At 27.3% G+C, this 17,217-nt stretch overlaps 4 protein-coding genes across 4 annotated transcripts; 3 read left to right on the top strand and 1 right to left on the bottom strand.

The window, feature by feature from the left end:
* Positions 1–2,781: 2,781 nt before the first annotated feature.
* MKS88_004103 (uncharacterized protein) lies at positions 2,782–5,425 on the top strand (the record flags this gene model as incomplete). The annotated part of the gene is made up of 4 exons (XM_067217251.1): positions 2,782–2,837; positions 2,946–3,036; positions 3,175–3,325; positions 4,494–5,425. 4 exons carry the CDS (start codon positions 2,782–2,784, stop codon positions 5,423–5,425), a joined length of 1,230 nt encoding a protein of 409 aa, XP_067071699.1.
* Positions 5,426–7,398: 1,973 nt separating this feature from the next.
* On the top strand, positions 7,399–9,216 carry MKS88_004102 (uncharacterized protein; the record flags this gene model as incomplete). The annotated part of the gene is made up of 4 exons (XM_067217250.1): positions 7,399–7,454; positions 7,664–7,725; positions 7,993–8,054; positions 8,263–9,216. 4 exons carry the CDS (start codon positions 7,399–7,401, stop codon positions 9,214–9,216), a joined length of 1,134 nt encoding a protein of 377 aa, XP_067071698.1.
* Positions 9,217–9,792: 576 nt separating this feature from the next.
* Positions 9,793–13,549, bottom strand: MKS88_004101 (WD repeat-containing protein 16; the record flags this gene model as incomplete). Its single annotated transcript, XM_067217249.1, has 8 exons — positions 9,793–9,839; positions 9,970–10,050; positions 10,183–10,242; positions 10,399–10,666; positions 10,986–11,788; positions 12,121–12,240; positions 12,477–12,626; positions 12,904–13,549. 8 exons carry the CDS (start codon positions 13,547–13,549, stop codon positions 9,793–9,795), a joined length of 2,175 nt encoding a protein of 724 aa, XP_067071697.1.
* Positions 13,550–14,712: 1,163 nt separating this feature from the next.
* On the top strand, positions 14,713–17,122 carry MKS88_004100 (uncharacterized protein; the record flags this gene model as incomplete). Its single annotated transcript, XM_067217248.1, has 4 exons — positions 14,713–14,736; positions 15,524–15,543; positions 15,572–16,200; positions 16,470–17,122. The coding sequence occupies 4 exons, from the start codon at positions 14,713–14,715 to the stop codon at positions 17,120–17,122; spliced, it is 1,326 nt and encodes a 441-aa protein (XP_067071696.1).
* Between the last annotated feature and the right edge of the window lie 95 nt (positions 17,123–17,217).

Here is a 17,217-nt window from a genome sequence, read left to right as displayed (position 1 = left end):
ACTAAAGATGTTCTCCTTCTTGTTCCAATTGAGCTACTTATTTATGGTTAAAAATAAAAAAAAAAAAACAAAAAAAAAAACTAAATCATAGCATAGAGAAGCAAAATAAAGAAACTTAAAGAATAAATAAGTGGGCGGAAAAAAGACTACTTTTATTTAACCTATATTTTTGATAAATAGTAACAGGGGCTTCCTATTGTCACACATATGTATGCTTATGTACATAAAAATAAAATATCAGGTGCGCAAATCAAAAGAAGTAAAATGATGTAATATTTACATTTCGAATTATAAAAAAAAAAAGGACACGTAAAAGAAAGTTTTCACATATATAAAAAAAAAAAAAAAAAAATAAAAATTATATTGTTCTTTAATTTACGAATAAACAATTTTTACTGTAAACAAAATAACAAAAAAAAAAAAAAAAGATAGAAGCCTTGTTATGTTCAAGAGCCATATATTGTTAATAAAAAAATTAGGACAAAAAAAAAAAAAAAATATTTAAAAAAAAATAAAATAAGATAATTTAACAAATAACAGATGCACTATAAAGGGGAAAACACGTAGTAAAGAGTATGGTAATACAAAAAAAAAAAAAAAAAAAAAAAAAAAAATTATATATGTGTTTATACATATATAGGTATGTATAGTATAGCTCCTAATAAGCTTTACGAAAAATGGGAAAGGAATAAATAACACAGAGAGGTGGAAAAGTTTGCCTCTTATTTCCTGTCTGAGTATAATGTTGAACTATACGTCAAAGTAAATTTTTTTAAATCAAATACTTTTAAGCATATGATATACTAAAATTTAATAAATTTTTCAACAAGGATTGTTAGAGAATTGTTATTTCATAATTATTATTCTATTGTTCATTGTTTTTTGTCATTTTTTAGTTATACTTTTATTATACTTCATTATTTTTTTTATTTATTATTTTTTTTTTTTTTTTTTTGGTTTTATGACTAATAATGTAGAAGTCATAAAATAATGCAAATAAAATGTATGCAAATAGCGACTTAAGGGAAACAAAGTAAAATGAAAATAACTTAGTAGGGATAATAAAAATGGTATCAATTACTTTAACGAATGGTAATTCACATTCTGTTATTTTATAAAATTTAAGTAGGATGCCATGCGACATATATATAGGTCGCACATATCTTTTCTATTTATAGGGAAATTATGCTTTAATTAAAATGAGATAGCATTTTTTTTTTTTTTTTTTTTTTTTTTTTTTTTCCATCTGTATTTACACTAATATATGTAATATATAAAAACGTTACCATAATAATATTACACTGTTTTCGTATAATACTACATACAATTCGATATGTAGTTTAAATGTAATATTATTATGAATCATCGTGTATAAATGGAAAACATACAGTCTCGCTTTTATAAATTCTAAATAAAAACAAAAATTACTAATAATTTTTTTCCAACATCGTTTTACACAAAACGTTTATTTTCAAATATAATTTTACGTTTTTCTTACATGTATAATATTTCATAATGTGGGTATTTTATTTTTTTATTTTTTGTAAATTTATCCTACATAAAAGTGCTTTACGTGATATTTTGTTAAACCATTTTGCCTTTTTACTATTTTGCCATCTTATTTTACAGATATATTAATATACGTATATCATGTGGGACATTTATTATACATATCATATAATGCTCTTTAAATGTGTATAGAGTGTTTCGTACCGTTAATGAAGCACTTTTCTAAAAACACATATATAACGGTTCAATACGCAAAATTGTGTTATAAATACGAGTATTACTGTTATACTAATAATAGCATCTTAAAGCAGAAGGTAATATATTTTTTGAAAATAAAATGCCTGTCAACCTTGTTTTTGTTATTCTTCGTTTGGCATCTTGCTGTTAAGTTGTATATTACAAATGGGAAAATATAATGGATGTCTTATTACAAGGTTTGGGGCGACTAGTAGTATACTAATAAACGCGCATACGCATGCACATATATGTATATATATACATGTATATATACGTGCACACATACGTACATACATACGTACATACATACGTGCACACATACATGCATACATACATATATGCGTACACACAAACGTAACAAACACGTCCCTTTGAAATTTTTTTTCAGCGTTACACCTAGCTTTCTCTTTAAACTTCTTCCTGCGCATTGGGAGTATATTTACCCATATTAATTTTTTTTTAAAATTGGGAAAATTTTTGACGTGTTTTGGTTTTTAGAGCTATTAAAAGATGATATTTAATTCCGTACATTTTTACTTCCGTACAATTTACATTTTCGCATCTTTACATTCTCGCATCTTTACATTCTCGAATCTTTACATTTTCACATCTTTACATTTTCACATCTTTACAATCTCACATCTTTACAATCTCACATCTTTACATTCTCACATCTTTACAATCTCACATCTTTACAATCTCACATCTTTACAATCTCACATCTTTACAATCTCACATCTTTACAATCTCACATCTTTACAATCTCACATCTTTACAATCTCACATCTTTACAATCTCACATCTTTACAATCTCACATCTTTACAATCTCACATCTTTACAATCTCACATCTTTACAATCTCACATTCTTCCTTTTTCAAATTACAAGTAACAAACATTTGAAAGAAAAATTGAATAAAATAATATAAAATAAAAATGCAAACGAAAATGAATATAAATGAGAATAAAAAAAAGGGAAATATATCGGAACTCTTTTTACTGGAACAGCATTCTGAAAAAAATAAAATTTTGACGAATGTCAGGGGCACGTAGTGGAGTAGTATATAACGAAAAGCTTACAGTAAGCAGTATGTAATGTTAAAAAAAATATACAAGAAATAGATAAAAAAAAAAAAAAAAAAACAATAATAATAATAATAATAATAAAAATAAAAATAATAATAATAATAATAGCAATAGTAATAGCTGTAATAGTAGCAGTAATAGTAGCAGTAATAATGGCAGCAATAGTAGTAATACTAATAAAGTAGCAATAACAGAAATAGGAAGAGTAATAATAAAATACAAAATAAACGATGAGAGTGAATATCTATCCCTAAAAAAACCTTAAAATGAATAATAAAAATAGGATACTTTCATATACCCATATAAGAAAAATTTTATTTTCTCTATGTGTTGATTCTTCCAGTTTTTGTTGTTTAAAAAAAAAAAAAAAAATTGCAAAATGAAACTAGAAATAAAAGATGGGGACGAAAAAGATCAAACGGAAAATAAAAAAAATATCTCACATAGGATGAAGAAACTTTATTCTATTCTGAACAGTCCGATTATAGATATAAGTAGGGAAAAATAAAAACACGACAAGATAAAGTTAAAGATATATATATATATATATATATATATATTTTGTATCCGTATGTCAATATATGCGCGTACATTATTGCATAACAAGTAACATATTTCGAAGAGGTGTATATGTACATGTATTTACAGACATATATACACATGAGTACACACACATATATATATTTATAAATACCAATTTGTACACATGTATCACTAAGGGGTAGTAGGAGAAATCCGTATATTTTTTTTCCATCCCCCCGCAGCACAAAATAAAAATAAATATAAAAGATATATATAAAAGATATATATAAAAGATAAAAATAAAAGATAAAAATAAAAGATAAAAATAAAAGATAAAAATAAAAGATAAAAATAAAAGATAAAAATAAAAGATAAAATAAAATAAATAAATAAATATACAGTTTTATTTGCCCTATAAGTAAAAGTTATAGATTATAAAAAGGAATAAAAATCCTTTTCAACGAGTTCGATATGTGCAAAATTCCATCACTCCATTTGAGTATTTATATTCTCTAAAGACACTCAGAGAATGGCAATCTAATTTATGTGTATGTAGTTTGTCTGACTCTTTAATTAGCATGAATTTGTACATACACGTTAATCTATCTTAGGAGGTTTCACGAATATGTATGTGCATGCAATGTTCGTATGTACAAATAGATTTATTTGTGTATATGTGGACTTATACGTATATGCCCATGTTTATAATGCGTGTGTTCAACAAGTCCATGATTTAGGATGCTACCCAGATTTTTTATATTTAAAGTTCATAGAACATTTATGCCTCATTTATTGTTCATTTGATATCAAGCGATTAATGAGAAAAAGATCATATATGATCGTTGTGAAGGGTGTATACGTTAATTTCCAGCTAACGCTAGGTCATTGTCTGCTCAAAGAGCACATATATTTATTTATAATCCTATATACACACATATACATACATACAAACGTACATATGTACATACAAACGTACATACGTACATACAGACGTACATACGTACATACAGACGTACATACGTACATACGTACATACAGACGTACATATGCGTATTGTACCCATGTGTACATGCACGTGCGCCTCATCGCATAGGCAATTCGTTAATAACTTCCCTTTTTTTCCCAATTTGTCCAATGCAGATGAACTAAAAAATATATTATGGGGTGGGATATCAGACGAAATGTCGTTTAATGTAAGAGAGGAGTGCTGGAAATTAGCATTAGGCTACTTACCACTAAATCGAGAAGATACAGAAAAAGTGCTAAAGAAAAAAAGAGATGAATATGAAAATTTAAAAAAACAATATTATATCAAGAATCGATTGTCTGAAGATGAATTGAAGATATTACGGCAGATAAAGGTTGATATACCTCGAACGAAATCATGTTATAATATATTTAATAATAAAAAAATACAGCAGTTAAGTGAACATGTATTATTTATTTATTCTGTTCGACATCCAGCTTGTGGATATGTACAAGGAATAAATGATTTAATAACACCATTTTTAATAGTATTTTTACGACCAATTATTTTAAAAGAAGAAATTAATTCCAATGATATTGATAATATAGGTGAACAAGAATTAAAAAATGTAGAGTCAGATTTATATTTTTGTCTTTCGAAATTATTAGAACAAATACAAGATAATTATACATTTGGTCAACCAGGAATACAAAGAGCTATAATCAAAGTTAAAGAAATAGTTAAACGAATTGATAATTCATTATTTAATCATATATATGATAACAATATAGATTTTATTCAATTTTCCTTTAGATGGGTAAATTGTCTTTTATTAAGAGAATTCCCAATTAATATATCTGTAAGATTATTAGATACATATATTAGTGATATCTGTGATATATTTACCGATTTTCATCCATACATTTGTGCTGTTTTTTTAGTACATTGGTCTCAATATTTAAAGAAAATGGACTTTCAACAAATGCTATTATTTATGCAACGCTTTCCAACTCATGATTGGAAAATTCAAGATATCGAATCTATTTTATCCAAGGCCTTTGTTTTAAAAAACGCGTTCCAATCATCTCCCAAGCATTTCTCTTAGCACCTTCTGCGTGTGCATATGTGAGTATACGTGTACATACGTGAGTATACGTGTACATACGTGAGTATACGTGTACATATGTGGGTATACATGTACATATGTGGGTATACATGTACATATGTGGGTATACATGTACATATGTGGGTATACATGTACATATGTGGGTATACATGTACATATGTGGGTATACATGTACATATGTATACCTATATGTAACCATACTACATGTCCCCATTTACACGCATGTTCATCACATGTACATGTGCATATTCAGTTCCATACACATATATATACAACGACAAAATGTAACGCTTAATTCTTTGCAAAATATATATTACACATATAGAAGGGGAAGAACAATATAATTTTCCTGGTATATTTTTTTATGTAACACCTATTATTTCATTTACGATGTTTTATATTACTTCAACTTTTTACATTTTAAATTACTTTATTTTTTTTTCGATTGCTCAATTTTTAATAAAAAGGTATTAAATAATTCTCCATTTTATTCATATGGCATCCTTTGATTGCGCAAAAAAAAAAAAAAAAAAAAAAAAAAAGTAAAAAAAATATTGTTTTATTGAATTCGCGATGAGCAAAAAATCCTTTCAGTGGAAGTAAATGAAAATTTACGTTAAACAAAAATTTATACATAGATAAATATATATATATATATATATACATACATATATAAATAAATATTTATTTTTTTTATTTTCTACCTGTTCCTTCTTTACCTGCTCGTTTTTAACAAATGGCAGTTGCGAAAAACGAGAGTCCTCAAAAACATTCAGAACGAATATAATGCATGCAATGTACATATATAAATGTATAAACGTACAAATATATGTATGTATATATATATGATATACATGTGTATATACTGCATGCATTTTATTAGCGGCTCTTTGTTACGTGGGATGATGTTATAATTGAAGGTATTTGACTCTGTTTCATGTTTTATAGGTGTACTTTTCCCCTCTTCAACACATATGTACATGAAGGAGAAAATAAAAAATACATTTTAGTGTCTAAATAAATTTGCAAATACGGCCGTTTTCGTATTCATTTTTGTGTTCTCTTTTGTGTTCATTTTTTTTTTTTTTCGTTTTCTTACTGCAAATTTTTTAAATAAGCTGTCTTTTTCTATTAAATTTCGCGGGTGATATTAAATGCTTGGGAATAGCACAAGCAAAAAAGGAAACATGAAAGCGCATTAATAATAATGACAAAAATATAAAAATGCTCCGTTTTCCTGTGTCTAGCGGAATTTTATAATTATGCTATGTATGTTGTAGGAACTTCTATTTTGTTTTGTTTTGTTTTATTTTGTTTTATTTTATTTTGTTCTGTTTTATTTTATTTTGTTCTGTTTTATTTTATTTTGTTCTGTTTTATTTTATTTTGTTCTGTTTTATTTTATTTTGTTCTGTTCTGTTTTTTTCTGTTTACTTTTCTATTTTTTTTATTCATTTTTTTTTTTTTTTTTAAGTCCATTTATTCAATTTAGAGCAAGTGTTAAAAATAAAAAATTAAAGAATACACATAGAACAACGTTCAAAAAACAGAACAATTTTTTCTTTGTGCAGTTCGAGAGAATAAAAAGGAAACATCTCTAATTGTAGTATTAAATGTTTATGTATAAGTATATATCCATATTTATATCTATATCTATATATCTATATATCTATATATCTATATCTATATATCTATATATATATATATATATATATGTGTGTGTGTACATGTAGAACTGCTTTCCCCCGTAATCGCGCAAATATCGTATGAATTTTTTTTCCCAAATTATATACAGTTAAAATTTAAGTAATTTTTTAAAATACTTTCTACTGATAAATTTATTTTTTTTTTTTAACTCTGCTTCTTTTTCTTCTTCTCCTCTTCCTTTCTTTTTTTCTTTTTTTTTTTTTTTTTTTTTTTTCGCCAAAACTATCAAATATTGAAGTAACAAAATGAGTTTCCATAAAAAATTGAACGAAAGGCAGAACTGTAATGAAGTAGTATTTGAGTAAATTGAAATAAATGAAAACATAGGAAAAAAAAAAAAGAAAAAAATGAGCGAATATATGAAGACGATGCATACTTATTACAACACAATATAATATCTTTTCTCCGCTTTTTAGTAGCTCATCAAAACGAATTAAATACATTATTGATATATGCCATCTTGAAATATGCAAACAGCAGTAAGTATACAACATTTTTTTTTTTTTTTAGAGCATATGGAAAAATAGACCAAGAGTTTAAGACAAGTAACAGAGGAGTAAAAGCGAAAAATGGTATTCAAAAAATAGGCATTACTTTTTTTCATTTGAGTGGTTCATTATGTATGAATGCACTTATGTTTATTATGCACTTATGTTTATTATGCACTTATGTTTATTATGCACATGTGGGTATTACTGAATGTGTGCATTAATGCATATGCGTGTTAATGCATATGAGTATTAATGTATATGAGTATTAATACTTATGAGTATTAATGCATATGCGTATTTATACATACGAATATTTATGCATACGCATTTGTTGTTTCACTTCCGTAGAAATAGAAGATAACTTATCTAAAAAATTGCCCTTCTTTTTGAGCAAGGAAAAGAAAAAGGAGGTACGAAAGGAAAGAAGCATTAGTGCACACACACGTATTGTACATATATATATGTATGTATATATCTGCACACGCGTTGCTCATGCTGTATAAATGGGAAGGCTGCTTTACCCGTGGATAAGGAATTCTCTGGTGGTCTTTCCCATGAAGCTTTTTTTTCTTAAAAATATGTACATAAATTTTCTCTAATTTTATGAATTCTTGATAGAAAACATGTGATTTTTTGATGAACATTTCGGACCAAAATGATGATGTACAGTTTGTTTCAAAAATTATAAAGTCTTATATGAATATAAGTGAGCCCCTTAGAGTTAGATTGTCTCTATTATATACGACTGGACAGTATGACTTGTTTAGAAATTATATAATTGCAATTAAAACTATGATGAAAGGCTTTTTAGTATTAAAAGTTTCGAGAAATGGAAATATAAAAAAAAGGAAGGTATCTTTTAATTCATATTATATGACCATAATAGGAAATTGGTCAAGGAAAATATTATTATATGATGAAATAACACAAATAAATATAGGGAATAGCTGTACGCCAGAATTACGTATTTTTGAAAAAAAAGTTCAAGATTATGAAAATAGAATGAATTATGTTGTCTTAAGGACTTTATATAGAGACTATAGCTTCTTATTTATAACGGATGATGAAATATTAATGCGAATAAAAAATATATCAGCATTAGGAAAATTAAAAAATTTACTAGCAGGTAAAGATAATATGCTTAAAAAAACTAACGACTTAAATGTAAAAAGGGATGCTAAACAAGAATTAAAAGATAATTCTTTTTTAACTTCTGAAGGAAATTATGACGACATAACAAAGGAAAAATTACAAGGTAGTCTTAAAAATATCCACCAAAATGATGTTATACTTAAAGATGAAAAAGAAGATGTGCGATATACTATTCAAGGTTTTAAATATTTCTTTTTATCCGTTATACGGAGCATAAAAACAAAAAACGTTAACATTGAGATAGAAAAAGTGAAGGGCATGTTTAAAAAAAGTAATATGCTTTATTTTGATAAATATGATTTTAAAAATACAAAAATTAATTCCTTTTTCCTTTTTTGTCAAATAGCGTTAGATATATGTGGACCTGAAGTTTGGTTCACCTCCAAATTTGACGAGATTCTTTTTACGCGCTTAAATTAGGAATGCGTTTTATGTATTCAAGCTTGAGCAAAGGAATTTTATTTTTATTTTTATTTGGTGTTTTTCTGAATAATTTAAATGCGTTTTTACATCTGTACGTTTGTATGTCTTTATGTCTGCGTGCATACGAGCCCCCTTCTTTTCCGCTAAAACGGTTCTGCTTTGGACGTCATATGTGTGTGCACATATAATACGCTCATGTATATGTTACACGCATAAATATATACATACATGTATGTATATACATATATATATATATGTACGCGTTTATGCGTATTTCCACCATTTGGTTATTTTTTTTGAGTAATTTGCATGTACATGGAATAAAAAAAAAAAAAAAAAAAAAAGTTACACAATTTTCATACATACTTGAAGTTGTACCCTTTTTGTATATTAATTTTATTATTTTATTTTATTTTTTATTATTTTATTTTATTTTTTATTATTTTATTTTATTTTTTATTATTTTATTTTATTTTTTATTATTATTTTTTTTTTTTTTTATGTGTGCACTATGCATATGCATTTCTGAAACTATCACTATTAATTTTTTGAATATTTCTTGTGAAGTCTTTCTCAGTCGAATTCCTTTATTTCGGGGGGCACTTTCCAGTATATTATACCTGCGCAGTTTGAACAAATCATTTTTTCGTTTCAAGGGAAAATTAATTATTTAATGTTAACAAGGCGTACTACCTTACTTCATCTTCTCTTTATAGATATAGTGTTTTATTTAATTTTTTTTTTTCTTACTTTCATCTCTTGAAGTCGAAACGATAAAGTGATTGTCATATGTAAATAGGCATTTGTTTATAACATCGTTATGGGCATTTCCTGTTATTGGAGAGAAATGATGATAAGAAATGCAAATCGATAAATGTAAGGGTGTGAAAGAAGAGGAAAAGGGACTACAAGGGAGAGAAATGGCCACTCGTTATTCACTTCATTCGTCGTTGTTAATCATACCTATGTATAGGCAAGTGCAGCTTTTAAATTCGTACAATCTCAACTTGTGATCGTCAGAACCTAAGGGGGAAAAATATGCATATGCATGTGGATATGCATATATATACATACGTGTATAGGTATATATACACCCATACGCACACAAAAATGTGTTTCATTTTTCACTTCTCATAAATCATGATTGCTTGTGTTGCTTTTTCTAAGATGGACTCGAACCTGTTATGAAGAACTTGCCCCTGTCATCAATATCAACAGAGAGGATATTGTGAAATGGGGAATAATAAAAATTCTTACTAACATCATTTTTAATTAAATCATAATACATAAAAATATTATTGTTTCCACAACATAATAGGATGTCAAATTTTCTATTCAGAGCAATTTGTTTATATCTTGTATTATTTATATCTATTATCTTTTTAACTAGTGCACTTTCTTGAATATTATATAAGATTATAAGCCCGTCTTCGCTGCAGCTACAGAGCTATAAATATAAAGAAAGATGAAGGGGGGAGGGTGAGTCATGTGCAATCATTGAAAAAATGGATATGCTACGTGTGTGTCATTCTTATATGTTTCTTTAAAGAATGAAACTATTTGCGGTACATTGCGAAAGAAGCACAAAGGGGAAAAAAAAAAAAGAAAAAAAAAAAAAAAATGTATCTTATTGCATCTCATCACAGTGCAAAAAACGAGAAATAGAGAGAGAGCATAACTGTGTAGTGTGCTCTTCCCATATATGATGCCCATAGACAAAACGTTCAATTTATTGTACATTCTTTTGAATATTTTTTTGTCGTTACATGTTTATCCTTGTAGAGAATAATATGATTAATTATGGATGAGTGATAATTAATTGTATTAAAATTAATATATTTGTTTTTTTCGAATTTCCAAAATTTGATATCTCCATTATTTCCGGCAGTTATTAAATCATATTCATTATAAAAAGTTAAAGTATTGCAATAGTCATAATGAGAATTTAAAATAAGAGAAACAATTTTCAAATATTTCGATGTTAATAAGTAAATATTGTTATGTATAGATAGAGCTACATATTTTCCATCATTTGATATTTTTATACTATGACAGGTTAACTTCTTATTTATTTTGCCTATGTTTTCTATATTTTGTAGATTTTTATCATTATCTAAATTGGCACTTTGTTTATCATTTTCAATAGCATTACTATTTTTTTCTTCAACCATTTTATTAAGCTTACATAGTTTCTTTCTTTTATCTGTTGGTATATTCAAGAACTTCTTATCATAATAGATGAATTTGCCCTTGTTCATATTTTTTAAGTATATAACTTTCTTATCATAGAATTGCCATGCCATTATACTATTATGGCTGCATGTATACAGTATATAATTATAATTCATAGGAAAGCATAGATCACGTATATAATTATTGTGAATTAGCAATAATACATAATAACTACCATTGTTTATATCCATTACGTAAATAATGTTTTCATAAATACTGATAAATATTGTGGATTCATTTCTCATTTCAATTGAATTTACAGATCCATATATCTTTGTTTTCCTTAAAATTTTCTTTTCCACAATGTCTATTAGGCTCACATATCCATCTCCACTTCCTTTGGTCCGGTGTGTAAAGGGATAGCCAAAAAATATATGTGTGCAATAGCGCCCCCCGCATTAGGGAAAAACTCGCATTTAAGAACACGCGCGTATTTGCACATGTTCGCACATACGTATATATGTATGTATGCATGTATGTAAGTATTTATATATATATATATATATATATATATATATATAAGTGCATGCAACTGTGCACCAGCAGTAACCTTTTTTAAACGAAAAATTAGAATGTCTTATGTCCGCTAGTGGCACTATTTTTATACAGTATTATTCCATTTTATTCAATTTTATTTCGTTTATTTTTATTTTTATTTTTTTTGCGAACCTGTCAAGATCGTTTTGTCGTCCAGGATCTTTACTACGTTTATCCCATTACTGAATAAGTAATTCTCTGGTATAATTTTTTCGAGAACCCTAGACTTTATATTTACTACTAGTACATCACCTGCGCAATATTTTTTTAATATGATATATTGTTAGCGTGGAATTGTTATGACAGCTTTTAATGCTTCTATTGGATTTTACAGTCTGGAATTATTGTTGTTTCGGCTGGGCACAGCTCCCTTAACACATGTACATGCACGCATATGTACACCCATACATGTATATTGCAAAGATTGATATATGATCCCATATACATGCACGAAACCTGTTAATGTACATTTTATGCATATGTCTTACCCGTCGTCGTCCCTAAAAAGGCATACTCATCGTTGTTTTTCAGTTCTAAGCACACAAACTGCCTTTTGTAAATGGATGTATTTACTTCTACTTCGTTCATTCGCTTTGTCGAAAAATTGTAGTAGCATATTTTGATGCTGTTAAGTTTAGCTTCAAAACAAAAAAAGAAAAAAAGAAAAAATTAAGAGGATTTAACTGCATTATTATTTCACTGTTTATGGCTTGAAAAGGTTTTTAATGCCATGAGGGGATATGCTACGAATGGTACTTCACTGATATACTTCTAATGCTGCTACGGTGCTATACTACTAACACTGCTTTACTGCATGATTGTATTTTATTTTATTTTTTTTTTTTTTTTTTTCCCTTCCCCCCTTCTCTTAAATATCTTGTTTACACTGTTTAGCCTCCTTTTTTTTGAACTAACCTATTATGAAATTATTAGTTTGATGGAAAAAGGAAATATTAGTATATGGATAGTCAGAAGAGGACTTATATATAAATTTTTGGTTTTCTATTTGAGTTAATATTAAGCATTTGTCGTCTTCTCCTCCGGATGAGAGAAGGTATTTCCCATCATTACTTATAGAAATATCCACTGTTTTAAATTTATGTAAAGATAAAATGATATTTTCTTTTTTATTTTCAAAATCGAATATATAAATATTAGACATCAGTTTACTCTCTTTGCAACAGCAAATATATTTTTTGTTGTTATCAACATATAATTTATTTATTTTATATTCATCACTTTTAAAAATTGTTCTATTATTATTTACAATGTCTTCTTTTATTATATTAGTACCAATAGCATAGATCATAAAAAAATTATATTTTAATTCTTCTTTTTTCAGTTCATAGTAATTATGATTAATGGTAATATTTTTTAAATTATAAACACTTTTTAATTTTTTTTTTTTTTCATTTTCTAAAAATTCTTCTTCTTCTATGCATTTTAATTTTTCTTTATAATCCCTTTCATTTATTTCTTTATGTTGTCTTATTAGAATTAGGTTATTTGTTATATTACCGTTGAACCCGATAAATGATTCTACTGCTAGTTCTTTTTCCATCTCTGAAGCCTCGATAGTAGTGTAATATTAAATTTTTGATTATGTGGAGCAAAAATAAAAGAAAAAAAAAAAAAAAAAAAGGAAGGAAGAGGAAGAGGAAGAGGAAGAGGAAGAGAAGGAAAAGGAAAGAAAAAATATTCACGCGTACATCGTAGCGGATGGTGCACTTTAATCCCCGGTCATGTAGACACATGTACATGTACATATGTGTAACAGTATGTACACGTATATTCGTATGTATATGTATATATATATGTATACACATACATACGTGCATACATGTATGCAGAGTTTTGGGAGGTAGCGGAATTCCTTATTTTACAAGTGAAAAATAATCTCTAGGTCCACATAAATATAATAAGCCTATACTTGCTGCATATGCAAATATGGACAAGTGGTTATAATATTTATATGTAGGCCATTCAGATCCAATGATTCTTCATACTTCATATAATATGATATTATAAATTTTTTTTCCTTTTTTTTCCTTTTTTTTTCTTTTTTTTAATAATTAGTATAGTATTTCCACCGTCATACTGAGGAAAGGCCCGCACATACACATATATGCATATGTATATGTCTTAGTGCATTAAAAAAAAAACATATGGGGAAAGTGAAGTGCGGAAATTTTAACACTTCGTCGTAAGCATTATGAAGAAAGTATTTATTACAAAATGGGCTTACATAAATTATGTAATTGGGAGTGTAAGTGTGCATTCAAGTATCCATGTACTAATTTACGTATTTATGTGCGTATGCTCGTATGTATGTATGAAGGTGTGCATGCATCTAAAAATCTAACAGAGGAGTGCAAAGGGGAGAACTGCCAAAGAGATAGACATTATTTTCAAGCGTAATCACGTACAGAAATGGCTATAAAAAAAAAAAAAAAAAAAAATACCATTCTATTAGGTACGAGCGAACTTTTTATTAATTTACAAAACACTCCTATTATTGTATTTTAATATATTTTTATATGTTTTACTGTATTATATTATTAAATTTACTCATATTATTTATTGTATTTATTATTTTTTTTATTTTTCCTCTCACTTCTACATTTGTTTTTTCTCTTTTAAAGCAATTTTCCCTATAAATGAATATACTCAACATGAATTGCTTTGTGTGCATTTAAAATAACGTAGGTGCGAAAATGGCTAGAAATGGCGGATGAGAAACTGCAAAAAGTAAAAAAAAAAATAATAAAATGAAGTAAAATAAAATAAAATGAAGTAAAATAAAATAAAATGAAGTAAAACAAAATAAAATGAAGTAAAACAAAATAAAATGAAGTAAAACAAAATAAAATGAAGTAAAACAAAATAAAATGAAGTAAAACAAAATAAAATGAAGTAAAACAAAATAAAATGAAGTAAAACAAAATAAAATAACACGAAGTATATTCGTAGTGAAAGGAGGGAATAATAAAGGATAAGTTGAAACATAAGTCTATGCATACACACCAAACATACATACTAGATACTCTATACATAAACGCATTGTGCACACGCATATAACGTAATATGCCATGCAGTTAAATTTATAAAAACAGTGGTTACGTAAAAGATTCATACGCAACTAGTGATACGTAGTTTATATATGAATAATACACATTATGAATAGTATATAGAAGGAGCATTAGGTTAGGAGCGCTAGTAATGATAAGACGCCTTAAAATGAGGAGTAATAATAATTTGAGTTGAAGTGGAAGAGAAAGTATTTTGATTTTTTCCCTATTTCTTTTTCTGCGCGATTAGTATCGCCTTCTCTTCATTTTCCTTTGCTTTTTCTTTTTTGTTTATTTTTTTGTTTATTTTTTTGTTTATTTTTTTGTTTACTTTTTTGTTTATTTTTTTGTTTATTTTTTTGTATATTTTTTTGTTTACTTTTTCTTATACTTCTTCTTTTTTTCTCTTTTTTTTATATTTATGCTCTTTTTACTCTCCTCTGGCTATTCCGTACTTTTTAACGAAGCAGGCACTACCCGAGTCATAGTCTCATTTCCCCCTCTTGTCTGTCCAGTACTTACAAAATCAAGATGAATAAGGAAATTACAAAAATTCTATTTCCCTATGATGTAAAATTCTTCAAGGGTATATTTGACAAGTATATGCAAAATGAAGACTACAGCAAAGACTTGAAAATTATTCACAGTTCAGGTAATTTAATGAAAGAAATAATTAGTAAGGAGAACGGGCTAAATTTTTACTTAGATGAGAATAACGATGAAAGTTTTTTAAAAGAATGTAAGTTACCATTTTTTAAAAAATTACTCAAGTATATGGATGTAAAAGAAGAGAAGGAGAGAGTAAAGAGAGAAGAAAAAATGGAGAAGGATATGGAAACAGATGAACATGGTCATATTTTACAAAATAAAAAGAATCAAAAGGATGAAAATAATAGATATGATAAGAGGGTGAGTAACAGAAGAAAAGCATTTCGAGCTTACTTTGTGTTTAATAAGAAAATTAATATAATAAATAGTTACAGGATATATAGCTATTGCTCAAATATCATTCAGTCATTACCTTCTCTCACCTATTTGTCTGTTATTAAAATATATTTGACAAACTACCCCTTAAAAATATTTTTGTCTTGTGTCTACTTTTACACCTTCGTTACTTACGTGTGTGATAGGAACAACTTGATAGGTATATTTTGTGTGTGTGTGTGTGTATGTGTGTGTGTATGTGGGTGGGTGTATGTATGTATGTTTTTCTCCGTGTTTGAATTTCTCCATGTGCACTAACTTTAGCTTTATATGTGGTTTAACACTATTTTAATGTTTTCCCTAGCAGAAAGAAAAATATGTCGTTTCTAATCTATTTTTTTTTTTTGTTCTATTTTCCTGCTTTTCCTGCTTTTCCTGCTTTTCCTGCTTTTCCTAGTCTTAATATCCTCTGTGCTTCCATTTTTTTAGAATTTCTGGAATCCCTCTTCTGCTCGATAATTGTCACGATCGGCTGCTTGACACTAACAGCGGTGCACTACGTGAAAGAGAATCGAATAATTTCATTGATGTCTAGAATAAACGATTTCAAGGAGAGTTATATATGTAGAAATTTCATAAAAAATTCTGCAAGGGATGAAATGGAGGTCTCTAAGTTTGTAAGTAAGAAAACACATGAGATGAAGAAATACTCAAAATATTTTTTTTTGAAAAGTGTATTAAATAGAATAAACTCAGAATTATATGATTATGAATGTTTAAAGGATTCTAACAAATTGAACTATATGAAAGATACCTTTAAAGAAAACCCCCTTACTCAATATTCCCCGGTCAACTCGAAAGAGGAGTACTTAGTTCAAACGATGGAGGAAGGAGATCGCTCTAAAAAGGGGGCAGCAAAACGAGAGGAAGAAAATAGAAGAAGTAGTATTAGCAGTAGTAGTACTAAGGCTCGAGAAATGCTCATGGGAAGTGGGGTTCCTGAAAAGATCGTCTCAGAAGGTATATATGTAGATGGTGAAAAAAAGGTAAATGGAGGAGAAAGCATGCAAATGGGTATAAATACAAACGAAACAGATATAGAACCAAAAGGAAATGAAAAAGAAAAAAAAAAAAAAAATTAAACTTAGAATATTGTAGTGGCATAGATGATACAGAAAAAGTATGCAAACATGGGGAGGATAAAAGCACAATAAATAACATAAGAAAGGATAAAAAA

The sequence above is a fragment of the Plasmodium brasilianum genome, chromosome 12 (assembly GCF_023973825.1).
Source record: "Plasmodium brasilianum strain Bolivian I chromosome 12, whole genome shotgun sequence".
Lineage (NCBI taxonomy): Eukaryota > Apicomplexa > Aconoidasida > Haemosporida > Plasmodiidae > Plasmodium > Plasmodium brasilianum.
This window is presented reverse-complemented; position numbering and strand designations above follow the sequence as displayed.